Source organism: Galeopterus variegatus, unplaced genomic scaffold, assembly GCF_000696425.1.
Source record: "Galeopterus variegatus unplaced genomic scaffold, G_variegatus-3.0.2 Scaffold1109, whole genome shotgun sequence".
In the NCBI taxonomy this organism is placed as follows: domain Eukaryota; kingdom Metazoa; phylum Chordata; class Mammalia; order Dermoptera; family Cynocephalidae; genus Galeopterus; species Galeopterus variegatus.
Genome location: NW_007727220.1, coordinates 232683 through 246797, shown reverse-complemented (window position 1 = coordinate 246797; position 14115 = coordinate 232683). Strand labels below are relative to the sequence as shown.

At 46.6% G+C, this 14115-nt stretch overlaps 1 protein-coding gene across 2 annotated transcripts; it reads right to left on the bottom strand.

The window, feature by feature from the left end:
• Positions 1-118: 118 nt before the first annotated feature.
• YPEL1 (yippee-like 1 (Drosophila)) lies at positions 119-13881 on the bottom strand. Of its 2 annotated transcripts, XM_008574801.1 has the most exons (5): positions 13847-13881; positions 9409-9692; positions 4904-4947; positions 4347-4455; positions 119-3011 (listed from the first exon to the last, which is right to left on the bottom strand). In XM_008574801.1, exons 2-5 carry the CDS (start codon positions 9523-9525, stop codon positions 2922-2924), a joined length of 360 nt encoding a protein of 119 aa, XP_008573023.1. In that variant the 5' UTR covers positions 9526-9692; positions 13847-13881; the 3' UTR covers positions 119-2921. The 2 variants fall into 2 exon arrangements, with proteins under 2 accessions (XP_008573023.1, XP_008573022.1); XM_008574800.1 differs by lacking the exon at positions 13847-13881 and having other exon boundaries at positions 9409-10587.
• Between the last annotated feature and the right edge of the window lie 234 nt (positions 13882-14115).

The window sequence follows — 14115 nt, the reverse complement described above, 5'->3', positions numbered from 1 at the left end:
TTCTAAAGCAAATGTACGGTGCCAGAGACACTCCATTATGTCAAATGCATCTACAAATCCTGGCATCCCCTCCTGCTATTTAAAATAAAAAATAAAAATAAATAAAAAATAATTTAAATAGAAGTCACGGGATGATATTTATTTAGGAATTTAAGAGGGTGGAACAGTCCAGCACTTTACCAGCACATCTGGTTATGGTACTGTGAATATCACATCCCTGGAAGCCAGCTCATGGTCAGTTCATTTGGTTTAAAAAGAGCTTGTATTTTGCAGAAAACCAACGAAAAAAGTGATAGAAGTTTTGCTGGTATCAGTTACCAAAAAAATACAAAAAAAGTACTAGTAAAAATTTTTCAATCAATGCCATCACAAAAGACAATACAAAAACCAAAGTGCTCAAATTGAAGGAGCAGTAAACTTGCCCAGAACATATAAAAGCTTTAAATATAATTTTAGTATATACAAAAGTTGGTCAGAAGAATTTCAGAAGATTCTCTCTTCCATTTAAGTGAAGCATCTTCTGGAGACATGCCTAGGAGCTGGGCTGCCCTCCAGCTGGGCTGCCCCAGCAGGTTGGTGACAGCATGAGCCCCCAACCATCTCCCCATGTCCTCTGGGAGCCTCCAAGGCCAAGTCCCCACTTGTAAGAGGAATGACGACTGGAAGGGAAGGGTTGGTTTTAGCTACGTTTTCAGCCACTAGTACTTATCCCCCATCAAGAAAGGCGTCTTTTAGCCCCTTCACGGTTTCAGACAATGGACTGAAGCCACAGACAGGGCTACCTTACGTGCCAGCTCATGAATGAAGCACCTTCAGATTTCACATCACAGCAGCCGGGCCCCTGTCGTGGGGAGTGGCTGGATGCTCAGGAAGGCGTCCGGATGGACAGCTGCACCGACCTAGGGACAGCGGAGTGAGCTGGGCAGCCTCGGTGTGCAGGGGCAACTAGCTCTGGGAGAAAGCAGCCTGCGGGGCCACAGCCAAACACACAGGCTTGCCGAATTGTGCAAAGATTTCCTTCCTTTCTAGGGAAAATTTCTAGGTTGTAGATGTGCTTAAAGTAGCTTCTGCCACAGCTGAGCTGATGTGTCTCAGAGATGTGCCCACCAGGCCCCTGGGCTCACGGCAGTGGCATTCCCCATGTTCCAAGGCTGTGAGCCTCAGGCAAGGAGATGGTACCAGAAGGTACGCTATAGAAGGAGCAGTGAGCCAGAGCCTGTGGCAGCCAGGGGGTGTGGGTTGGCAGGGAGCCGGAGAGGGTTGGAGTCAGGGAGGGGTATCAAAAGCTGTATGGGACATTTTCTTACTGTCCTCAGCCAGCTTGCACTTGCTGCCACTAGCTAGCCTTGTATGAAGGCAGTTTCAGAGCCATCGCCAGACTGAGAAATATCTGCACACTGCTCTCCTATCTCCCTGCTTCCCATCTTCCCTAGGCCCTTTTCCTGCCCTTCTGCCCTGAGTCAGGTTACAAAACATTGAAAGCCAAAACTTATCTGGGAATGGCTTTTGGTCTCCATTCTCTGCAAATTGGCCAAACGCTTGCATAGTGCCCTGCAGAGGCCCAGGTGGATGGGCAGGCACACAGGACCTGGGAGACTACACAGGTCCCCTCTGTGTCAGTCCATGTGATGATACCAGGCAGCAAGGTGCGACACTGCCAGCAAACCAAACATCTTCATTTACAAAGTTTAAACCTGTCTCGCAACTTTAGCCTTTCCTGAAAATACCTTAAACAATCTTGCAAATCTCAAGTTTTGAAGTCTTTTCAGTTGGGTCTGGCCTCTTTCATATTAGAAAGTAATTCTTTTTCTTCAAGTACGTCAGGGTAGAAAATGAAATCTGACTTTTACTCAGTCCTGTGTTACTCTGTAACTACATGGACCAGCCACTCTGTGACTACCTGACACACAGGCTGCTGTGACTGATGAGGGTGCTACCCCCAGTACCAGACCCTGCGAGGCTGTTGCCTCAGTAACCCTGCCTCTGCAGGCCCCTGGGACAGTCTTCTCTAATGACTAGTTCACTGGCTTTCTAGTTAATCTATTGGCTTAAACAAGATGTTCTGGCTGGCCAGTTAACTCAGTTGGTTAGAGCACAGCCTTATAACACCAAGGTCACGGGTTCGGATCCCCCTACCAGGCAGCCACCAAAAACAAACAAGATGTTACAATTTGACTCATTTCTCTATTTATACCTTATCTAAAATCTTATCAGTGATGTCATCTGTTTTTGAACAGGCTAAAAAAAACCCCAATACCCTTGGTGTATAAGTTTGTTGACTGCTTCTGGAAGATTCTTTTTTGTGTGTGTGTGACTGGCCAGTACGAGGATCCAAACCTGTGACCTTGGGGTTATGAGCCTGCGCTCTAACCAAGTGAGATAACCTAGAATATTCTTAAGTGAGCACTATGCCTTAACAGTTCATCTATAAAAGGAATAATCAATTTGCAGTTTTGCAAATTAGAAAAAAAAGGGGGGCTACAATACATTTACTCTAAAAAAGGAGAGGCAAGGCCTGCTCTCTACAGAGACCCAGTCCCTACGGTCTTTGGAGACTTGGCTTGGTTTTCTATCGAACATGAAAAAGCACAGCCACACGATGTGGAAGGCAGAGGTCAAAAGAAGGTATGAACTAGGTGAAGAAGTCATCAGTTGTCTAATTCTTTCTCTAGATCTTGAGTAGAAAAAGAATATTGAAAATTTTCAGAAACAACATGTTCACGAAGAAGACACAGATCAGAGGGGACGCCTTACCCAGGGAAATGGCCGTGAGGCCTTCGAGTGTCAAGAGCTAAGCAGGGGACCAGCCTGAGAGGTTGAAGTTCAAGAAACAGAGCGTCATCAGGATGCTCCTCCATGGCCATCACACTCACAGTCTCTTTCACAGAAGGACATTCAAAGGAGAGTGGGAAGCTTTCACTTTACTCCCAACCATTGTCTTTGATCATGTGGGCAAGCTCAATAATAAATTTTCCTTCCTTATATTTCTGACTGCTCTCAAAGGCATGTTCCTTGAAAAAAAAGAAGTAGAGAGAAGGTTTAGGACAGAATGGGTTTCATTTTCCAACTTCATTACACTCTTGGCAAAGAAAATAAGTCTATAGTATTATCTATACCCAGATGTCCCCTGAGCGTGTGCTGACCTGGGGCCAGGAGGGGACTGTCTCAGGCAACAAGTCCACTTTTACGTTTTTAAAAAAAAATTTTGTTGTTGTATTTTTAAAAAATTATTTTGGCGGCTGGCCCATAGAAGGAACTGAACCCTTGCCGTTGGTGTTATAACACCGCACTCTACCGACCACTTTTACTTCACATTCATCATTAAACTCACAGGGCAATGTTCCTTTATAACCGTTCACGGACCATCTGCGTGTGGGAGTTTAGGAGTGTAGAGAGGTGCAAGCCCCCCTGCCAGGAGTTCCGTGTAAGAGGAGTGTGAAGGCAGGGACAGCCAGAGTGATGGGGAAGAGAAGGCCCTTCATGGGGGTGTGCAGGCCTCATCTCCCTGCCGGGAACTGGGTCCCCTCACAGCTTATAACACAAATGGGGAATCGGAGACCAGAGACAATCACCTGCAGAAAGAACGCAGGTGACACCTTTGAAAAGGAAGGCCCCTCACTTAGATGGGCCTCAGGTGCCAGAAGGCGGGGGTGGGGACTTTTGCTGGGAGAGATACTGTCAACATGTAAGTGTTTGAGATGGCCCAGGAGAGGGGAGGATTCAGCTGACAAAGGTCAGACAGAGAGGTGGGCCCCAAGCATCCATACTGGCCTCTACAGTGAAAAGACCTGAGAGACTTCTGGGAGAGTGTTGGGGACCAGGGGGAGGCCAGGCCTGGAGGGATGGCAGGAGGGGGCTGGGCGGGGCAGGCCTGTAATCTTTTGGATGTCAGATCACCACATGGTGCACCAAGAAGGAAAGGAGAGGTGAAGGCTGGGAGAGGGGCAGAGATGGCGATTTTCAAAGAAGGGGCTGGGGACAAGAGCCCATGGGTGGCAGGGTGGGCCTCAGTCCCTGACCCCAGCAGGTCCTTGTGCTGAGAGCTTACCCCTTACAGTGAGAGCAGCCTCATGGCAGCTCCCTCAGGCTCCTCCTGCCCCATGCCCTGTGGGACCTGGGGCAGCACTGGTGACTGGCGCTGGCTGGGCACAGTGAGTGTGGCCACGCCCTGTGCTTGCCTGTCTTTAACTGGCTTCCGGAGAAACTGCTGGAAAACACATTGTCTTTGATTGACATCATCTATCCCACTCCTGGGGAGGTCTTACTTGGTTGCAAATGAACTGCATGTCCATTTATGGCCTGTCACAAGTGTCACAGTGACGCTGCTAGAACAGGCAGGTACTCACATATTTCCACCCCAGCGTGGTCTTGCAGTTCTCACAGTAGATGTCCGCCACCGCGTGCAGCCCAGTGAGGAGGACCCTCTCCTCGGCAGGGCCACAGCCCACGTTCACCCTGCGGGGACACAGGCAACAGTGCTGGAGGCCCTGTCCTGGCCCCATCTCCAGCTCATCTTCTCTGGCCCCGCACAGAAAAGTTCACCAGAAATGGAGAACTTTCCAGAGAGCAGCACTGCACGTTTTAAGCTTCCCTGCCCCCTTTCCCACCACCACTTTCAATGAGAAGGAAGGACTTTTTATCTCCCCATGAGAATCCTAAGATGGAACAGGCTGAGCAGGAGCTAAATCCTCAGAGAATACAGTTAACGCTTTCAGGAATTCCCAGATGAGGGCGAGTAGGTTCTTTAAGGTCAGATAAAGATTCTGGGTAATTCTAGACCACTGGTGGCACTCCATTTACATACTTCAGCTTTGAATATTTAAACAGGTGGCTGTCCAGAAGCCATTGGTGCCATCCCAGAGGAATCCATGCCCCCAGCAGCCTGATGACGACGGGTACTCACACAGAATTGAAGAGGTAGGCTCGCCCTTGACTCCCCTGAAAGGACTGCAAAGAAGAAGATGGTGTTAGAAGGCTGGTTGTGGTAAGACAACAGGGACAAGGAGTTGTACATTCTGGAAGGAAAGAGGAACAAGGTGAGCTGTGGGGCTGCGTGCAGAGCGAGAGCCACCCAGAGTCCCTGTGGGGCTGCCAGGGCTTGTTAGCTCCACCAGGGCAGGTCACCCAGAGCAGAGCAGATGGAGTGCCACCAGAAGAGCAATGGTCACCAAACAGAGCGACACATTGTTTCTGAGTCTAGCCTGAGTCAGGCTGATGCTGTGTACTTCATTGTTCTGCAAGGGACTGTACAGGTGAAATCACAGAACCAGTTTCAAAATGGTGAGCTTCATGGGCTTAGACACCTCAACCCAATTAGGGGAGATCTAACATGGGATGGTGAAAGAAAACCTGCAGACCCTCAAAACGCTCTCCTCACCGCCTCTTCTAAAGCAGTTCAGAAGCATCTCATGCATCACTGTCAAGTATTAGAGGGCAAGGGGAAGTTTCCAGACTTTTCCACTGAAATAAAAAAGTGTCGCAGCCCAAGACAGCAACTCAACTTGGAGAAAAGAACCTTCCAGTGACATCTCACCCCGGCAAAATGTGGCCAGCTAAGAAATAGCTCATAGTACATTCACGTATTCTAAGATGATTGAATGTAAAGGAGCCAGGATAGGACACTGAGCCTCCCTGAAACGCTTGGCCGCTCAGGAACAGGAGAGAACGCCAGATGTGAGGACTCGCCTGCTCCACTGCCAGCCTCAAATGACCAAACACAACATGATCAACCTCAAAAGTACTCAAAGAAATGCAAACTAAATCAAGAACACCGTGAGGGGCTGGCTGGTCAGCTCGGTTGGTGAGAACGTGGTACTGATAACACAAGGTCCAGGGTTTGATCCCTGCACCGGCCAGCCACCAAACCACCACCACACCACCCAGAAGGCTGTGACGAACGGAGACAAACACAAACTGCCAATATCAAAACGTAAAAGGCACATATCATATGACCCAGCAATATCACTTCTAAGAATTTACTGTAAAGAACAAACCAGCTGAGTACATAGAAGGAACTGTGTACATAAGAAATGTGCCAAGAACAGTCACCATTACAGTGTTCATGATCAAAACTGGGAGACCCATCAGCAAGCGGGTGAACAGCGGCACCCACACGGGCCCCTGCACGGCTGGGGCAGGTGGAGGGAGCACACGTGGGAAGATATTCATAAAATATTAAGTAAAGAAAAGTGAGCTGTAAAATGAGTGTCACGGGAGCTCTTTATTTAAAGTAAAAAATGTGTTCCTATAGGCCAAAAAAAAGCATACCCCAAACTACTAACAGCCGCAATTCCAGGAGTGAAGCTGGGACAAGGCAGGAGAAAAAAGTAATTTTCATTTTTTACTTTCCATATACACATTATTTTAATGTGTGACTATGAGCAATAATTTATTTTATAATTGAAAAAAAAATAGGAAAAAAGCCCAGAACCCCGGTTGACCCTCATAGACATCTCACCTGAACATGAAATAAACTTTTGCCTTAAGCCACTGAGATTTGGGAGTCTCTCTCCTACCTAGCCTGAGACTAGTAAGGGGTTTGGTTTTACAATATGGCTTTCAGACTTAAAAAAGGGATATTTCCTTAAGCAGTTTTCTAAGATTAGTAATACTATTCTATGTTCAATTTAACTAACAATCATCTTACAGACTTTTCATACATCTTTACCAGCTTTCCATTTTCTAGACTGAATTTCCTAATTTCCCCACCTATTCTGCAAGTCTTTATTTTTTTATTTTTTCTGCAAGTCCTTATTTTTAAACAGGGTTTGGATCAGTGATGGGAGTAGCTCTGTGATTCAGATTCAGACCTGACCAGAGCTGTAGACAGCATATTTCTTCTGTAAATTAGGGCCAGGAGATAAATAGTTTAGATTTTGCAGGTCTCTGTTCAACTATGTCATAGTACAAAAGTAGCTATTGTTGATATGTAAATGGACGAGCAAGGCTGTGACCCAATAAAACTATAAAAACAGACGGTGGGCCAGACGTAGCCCACAGATTACATAGTTTGCTAAACAGATAGAGCCTTCTAGCAACTAGAGCTGCTTATAACAAGAACAGGATCCCTTGGACCAGGGGATTTCTTGCTAGTGACAAATATGGACTTGGAGATTGGATGAACCCCTGTCAAGATGGTGTCTCAAGATGGCACCTCTAGCCTGTGTACTAGAGTCTGTGACATGTGAGAAGTGTTCTTTCCGTTTTCAATGAACTCCTCCATTGGAGGAGACATAAGGAAGAAAAGAGACAGTTCAGTACAGCTGTCATCTTCATCACCAGCTGGGACGCAAGGTTCTGGGACCTGTGTGCTTGGGAAGCTTAGTTCCTGGCATTCTTCTCATCCTGAAATGCTCATTTAGTGTCATGACTGATAATGGTTTCCACTGACTTCCTAGCAGACTTTGGCTTTTTTTTTTTCTTTTTTCTATTTCTTGGTAGCTGGCCAGTATGGGGATCTGAACCCCTGGCCTGGGTGTTGTAGCGCTGCAGTCTAACCAGCTGAGAGGACTGGCCAGTCTTGGACTTCTGCTCGCGATAATGTTTTTTTTTTTTTTTTTTTGTCTTTTGTCTTTTTCCGTGTCCAGCAACGGATCGCAACCCTCAGTGTTGCCCCCGTACCGGACCGGGGACCGGCAACGGGATCGCAACCATCGGTGTTGCTCCCGCGCCTCGCTCAGCCAGTGAGTGGGAACTGGTCTGTATGTGGGATCCGAACCCTCGGGCGGGAGCGCCGCCGCGCTCCTTTAGCGGCGCACTATCCAGTGCACCACCGGGCCGGCCCTCGCGATAATGTTTTTTCCCCTCTCACTGAGCTGATCTTGATGTAATTCTAAAAACAGCTAAATGGCTTTGGGTTTCTTTGAAAGAAGCATCTCAAACTCCTTTTGGCCCATGCAATGATGGACATTGCTGGCATGCATCACAATGACAAACCTACACGGTGCCCGGCACTGACCACCTGCTCAGGTGAAAGGTCATGGCTGGTGCGTGAGTGTCATGGGCTCCAAGACCTCACCAAGCCACACAGCCCCCACCTGGAGGCTCAAAGTGGCTCTGCCTCTTGCTAATTCACGCCTCTGTTTTCCACACCATGCCTGCCTTGGAAAGCAGGGTGCCTCAGGTACATGCAGGTCTTAGCCAAAGCTCCTTTTTTTTTTTCCTTTTTGTCTTTTTTTGTGACCGGTAACAGGATCGCAACCCTTGGTGTCGCACCCGTACTGCGACCAGCAACAGGATCGCAACCCTCGGTGTCACGCCCGCACCGCGCTCAACCAGTGAGCGGACCGGTCTCTATATGGGATCCGAACCCTCGGCGGGAGCGCCGCCACACTCCCAAGCGCCACACTCTACCGAGTGCGCCACCAGGCCGGCCCAGCCAAAGCTTCTGAATGGACAGAGGAGCCATGGAAGCAGTGAGAGCAGAAACTCTGCCTAGTTAAACAGTTTTCACTGCAGATGATGAGCAGGAATGACACTACCTCTCTTACTACCTGGCGAAATACAGGTAGATTGTAAATGTTCTTCTGAGTCAAACAAGAAAGTTGAGAAAAGGTAACAGTTTTCACTGCAGATGATGAGCAGGAATGACACTACCTCTCTTACTACTTGGCGAAATACAGGTAGATTGTAAATGTTCTTCTGAGTCAAACAAGAAAGTTGAGAAAAGGTTCCTGAAAGGCACAACTTCCTGATGGGCTTTATTTTCAAGCAGGTTTGTGTAGCTCAGGAGGATGAGTGTGTAGAGTCATGACCTGTGAGGATGGGTCAGGGGTCATGGCCTGTGAGGATGGGTGGGAGAGGACTGTTGTTGCCAACGTGAGCATTAGCTCACCTATTATGTTTGGATTGTTCTAAATATTCATGATTGGGAGGAGCCAGGCGTTCTCGTCCAAATCCTCAAGGTGGCCTGTGGGTCTTGCACATACAGCCCGGCCACAGCTTCCCTCCAGGGCTCCTGCAGATCCTGGCGCAGGTGGCTGTGCCCTCCTGGGCATTTTCTTCAGCAGCCCCTTTCCTTCTTAACCATTCTGTTTCAAAAATTTCTTAATTCTCTTCTTATTAAACTACTTCCACAGATTTTCCATATTTCCTTTGTCCCTTCAATGCCTCTGATTTTACATTAATTTTACTGACTCATCTTGCTCTTCCTAATCTACAGGAGTCCCAGTTGCCTGGCCCTCCAAAACCCACCCATTGTGCTAAGATCATGACCAAGGTCAAGGTACAGTCACACATAATCACACGCAAAACTTTCATCAATGCTGCCCAAAAGGCTCTAGACTTTCAAGACACAGCAAAAATTCAGGAAGTCTGTGATGATTAAATATTTGCCTACTAAGTGGGTACCATGATGACAAATAATCATATTAATGGTGTTTCATCAATTTTGTGACATAAACCACTTGCCTTGGAGATTAGCTCATCATGATTGGCCAGGTGAGCTCTGCAGTGGATACAGCTGTACGTCCGGTGACAGTTTGGCAGATAAGCCTGGAAAGTTTTGGACTTTGTCATCTTCACCATCTCTGCTGGGCACTCCTCAGGCAGCTCAGGGCTGACACTGGAAGAATCGCAGCTCTGCTGGGCTCTCTGACAAAAGAAACACTGGAAAATACACGCAAGAGCCGTCGTTGTGTGGGAGGGTGTGTGGCACTGTCCACACTGCTGGGACGAAAGAAAAATGTCACAACCTGTCAATGAATCAGACAAAGCTGTGGGTTATAGGGAGAACGAAATGCACTTGGGAGGTATGTTTAGGATTCATGTGTTTTGAAAAATGGGGAGGGTATAGGACTAGAAGTTAAAGATCTAATTCTTTAATATTAATTGCACATGAAAAGAATGCTACCGAGGTCAAGGGACTGGATCCCCGCACCAGCCAGCTGCCAAAAAACCCAAAAAGAATACTAATACCTAGTCACCGATTAACCATTCTACATTTAGTTAGAAGTGGCAAGTGAACTACTTTTACATACAAATAATTTGAGAAAAGCATTTGATCAAATACATCTTATATACCATGTTTGGCTTCGAAAAACATGAAAGAAAAAGTGCCGACAAGATTCTCGCGTGCATGACCTGGCAGCAGCACTGGCCATGTCTTGCCCCAAATCCTGGAATTAATGACTCATAGCACCATGACATTTATGAATATAGTGATGGATCCAGTATTAATTAATTTATTGAAGAAATTACGTATTGGTCCAGAAATAAATACTCATATATGGTCAAATGATCTTTGACAAGGGTGCCAAAACCACTCAATGGTGCTGGGACAACTGTGTATCCCACTACAACAAAATGAAATTGGACTATCACCTAACGCCAGATACAAAAATTAACTCAAAATGGATCAAAGACCTAAACATAAGTGCTAAAACTATAAAACTCTTAGAAGAACACGTAGGGGAAAAGCTTCGTGACCTTGGATTTGGCAACAATTTCTTGGATATGACATCAAAATAAAAGCCAGCAAAAGAAAAAAACAGACAAATTGAACCTTGAAAATTAAAACTTCTGTGCTTCAAAGGACACTACCAACAGAGTAAAGCGGCAAACCATGGAATGGGAGAAAAGATTTTCAAATCATATACCTGACAAAGTGTTAATAGCCAGAATATATAAAGAACTCCTACAACTTAATAACAACAAAAAAAAAGTGATTAAAAATGGGCAAAGGACTTGATAGACATTTCTCCAAAAATGATATACCATGGCCAATAAGCACATGAAAAGATGCTCAACATCACTAAACAGTGGGGAAATGGAAATCAAAACAAGGACATATCCCCTCCCTCCAGTTACAATGGCTGTTATTGAAAAGACAAAAGAAAACAAGCATTGGCCAGGACGCGGAGAGGAGGGAAACCTGCACCCTGTGGGTGGGAGCAGAAACTAGTGCAGCCATTATGGAAAACAGTATGGAGGTTCCTCAAAAAATAAAACACAGAATTACCACATGTTCCAGCAATTTCATTTCTGGGTATACACACAAAAGAACTGAAAGCAGGGCTCAAAGAGGTATCTGCATACCATGTTCACAGCAGCACTATTCACAACAGCCAAAAGGAGCAAGCCCAGTGTCCATCAACGGATGGACGGATGGATAAACAAAACGTGCTATATATCCATACAATGATTATTATTCAGCCTTAAAGAGGAAGGAAATTCCAGTACATGCTACAACATGGATGAATTTTGAGGACATTATGTGAAACCAGCCAGTCACGAATGGACAAATACTGTGAGTCCACTTGTATGAGATAACTAGAGTAGTAGCCAAGTTCATGGAGACAGAAAGTGGATGGCGGCTGCCAGAGGCTGGGGAGGGGCAGCGGGGAGTTAGCGTTTAACGGGTCCAGGGTTTCAGGTTGGTAAGGCGAAAACACCCTGGAGATGGACGGTGGGGACAGTTACACGACGGTGTGAATGTTCTTAATGCTACTGAACTGTACACTTCAAAATGATTAAGATGGTAAATATTATGTGTTGACCACAATTGATTAAAAAAAGAACATATCATTTTTATGTTTTTAATGTATTGTTAAACGAAGAGGAAGAAGAGCGTAAGTGCAGGACTGATCCTGCCATCGTTGGCACCAGGAATGGGAGCCGAGTCTTCGGGAGTGGCACCCTCTGGGCTCGGCTCTCCTTGTGACAGACGTCCTGCATGAGTTGGGCACATGGGGATTTTCTTTCAGGGCAAACAGAAGAGCAAGATTTGTCCCAAATTCAAGAGCACGGGACTGGGAACAGGAGCTGAGAGCTCGGAGGTGGCCTCGGCCAGGGGAGGCTGCTCCTCTTTCCTCAGGTACACAGCCTGCCCCAAGCAACCTGCTTGGCAGCAGCCACCCTCCCCTTCCTGTGCCCTTCCCTGGGACAACACCCAGGGACACCGTCCTTCTGGAGCCACCACAGCCTTCCCAGGTCCCTCCACCTGCCCAGGCAGCTCTGGTCTCTGCCCAAGTACTCTTGTATTAAAGGACCATCTTTTTAAATTTGTGAATTAAGTTTTGAATGGGCAGAACATAGTGTCTGTAAATATGTGAACTGAAGACAGAAACAAAACACCCGCATGCCCACCACCCAGTGTGGAACTGGGACTGGTCCATGCTGGGTCTCAGTGCCCTTCTGCAGTGCCCCCAGCCTGAGATGCCACCTAATTTGGACTTTCTGTTTATCATTCTTTGATTGTCTCAACAGCTGTGAAATGTGTGTGAGACTTTGAGTGACAACACCGTGTCTTCCATGGTTTTTTTTTGGGGGGGGGCAGGTAGCCATTATGGGGATCTGTACCCTTGACGTTGGAAGTGTTACAACACCGTGCTCTAACCAGCTGAGCTAACTGGCCAGCCCCCTCTTCTGTGTTTTGAACTGCATACGATGCCGTGTGACTTCTCTGCTGGCATGTAGCCGAGTCTGCTCGTGTCCCTGCCAGCAGTGGGTAAGTTCCCACTGACCTTCGTCCCTGTCAACTTGACGTGGTTAAATTTGTAAATGTTGGCCACTTGGCAGATATAAGGCAGCGTCTTATTGTGGCTTTAATTTGTGTCAACCTGATCATTCATAAAGGGGGCACCTCTCACGGTTCTTCTGTGATGCTCCTTTTCAAAGTTTTTGTTCCATTTTCTGTTAGTGGTTGGCTCCTTTTCTTATCAATTTGTAGGAGTACACGATACATTCTGAGAACTAAAGCACACACAAAGCAATACGAGTTGTGTAGTTATAAGCATTACTGTAATGTGGACCTGCCGCCTCCTCCCAGGAGAGTGAGATGCTCTGGGGACAACGCTGTGGCTGATGGTCTTCATGCATTGCAAGAGCAGAGGTTGGAGCCCTGCAGCAGCCACGGACATCTGGATGTGATCACTTTTTTCTTTGTTTTTGGTGGCTGGCTGGTACAGGGATCCAAACACTTGACCCTGGTGTTATAACACCACACTCTAACCAACTGTCCTAACCTGCCAGCCCTATGTGATCACTTTTTAAAATTATATCATCCTGCTACTAGCCAGCTGCCAATAAGTAAATAATCTAATTTAATCGTGTTCTTGCAGTAGTGGCCTGATTCTGGCACAGGTGCAGGGCTGCCACTGTCCCCTCAGCCTGGCAGGCACGCTCACCATGGTCCTCCACACGACAATGTCAGTCACATTCACAGAAGTACACGTGGGGCCCCGGTAGGCACCTGTTCCTGAGCTCAGTACAATGTCATACTCAACTCATGCACACACGTGTGTGATGTGAAAGTCAGGAAATTTACTTATATAGATAAATGTATACACATATGTGGGTCATATACACACATACATGTGTATGTATGCACGTATTAATGGATTTTAATTTCTCCAGAAGAAAATGTCTAACTAGTCTAAAAACAAAATCAGCTGACATGCTGCTTACCATATATATATATAGTTGAAATTAATAAGATAAAAGCTAAATGAGGAAAAGAGATGGTTTAAGATTTTATACAAATTTCCTTTTGTAGAAGTATGATAGGCCAAATATTTGGACCAACCCTCCCACTGAGAAATACTAAAAATGTTGATGAAACAAAAGGATATTTTCTTAAAGGCATCAAGGTACTGACAAGACAGTGAGGGAACCAGACACTATCTGGGGAAAGCAGAAACCAGAGGAGTGAGTCAGACATGGTAGGTACTCTTGCCCTGGAAGCATGTGCCAAAATCCAGCAAACCTGAGCTTCTGCTTAGAAGTCTAAGAATGGCCCTAGGTAAAGAGTCTAATGGGGGTACCCGCCCCCCAGAGCAGTAATCATAAGACAGACCTTACATAGATTTCCAGCCCAAATTAACATCAGTGGGAAGGTTCCAAAACTCACAGTTGATTGAGTTAGTTTAAAATGGCTTTAGGCTGAGGCACCTGGCAGAAGAACGCACACATCTAGTTTGGAAGAAGTCTCTTTATCCCAGATCTGAAAAATCCCCACAAGTAATTTTACAAGGACAATGAGTAACACCCTCAAAAATAATCAAGCCCTCGGGCCGGCCCGGTGGCGCACTGCTACAGTGCACCGCTTGGGAAGCGCGGCGGCGCTCCCGCCGAGGGTTCGGATCCCACATACAGACCGGTTCCCGCTCACTGGCTGAG

What these genes read in the sequence shown, in the direction of transcription:
- YPEL1 (XM_008574801.1), bottom strand. Translation starts at nt 9,525, where the DNA reads ATGGTGAAGATGACAAAGTCCAAAACTTTCCAGGCTTATCTGCCAAAC. An exon ending in GCCTACCTCTTCAATTCTGT is followed by an intron (nt 4,456 to 4,903) that starts GTGAGTACCCGT and finishes GTGTCCCCGCAG; the next exon opens with GGTGAACGTGGGCTGTGGCC. An exon ending in CCACGCTGGGGTGGAAATAT is followed by an intron (nt 3,012 to 4,346) that starts GTGAGTACCTGC and finishes TTTTTTTTCAAG; the next exon opens with GAACATGCCTTTGAGAGCAG.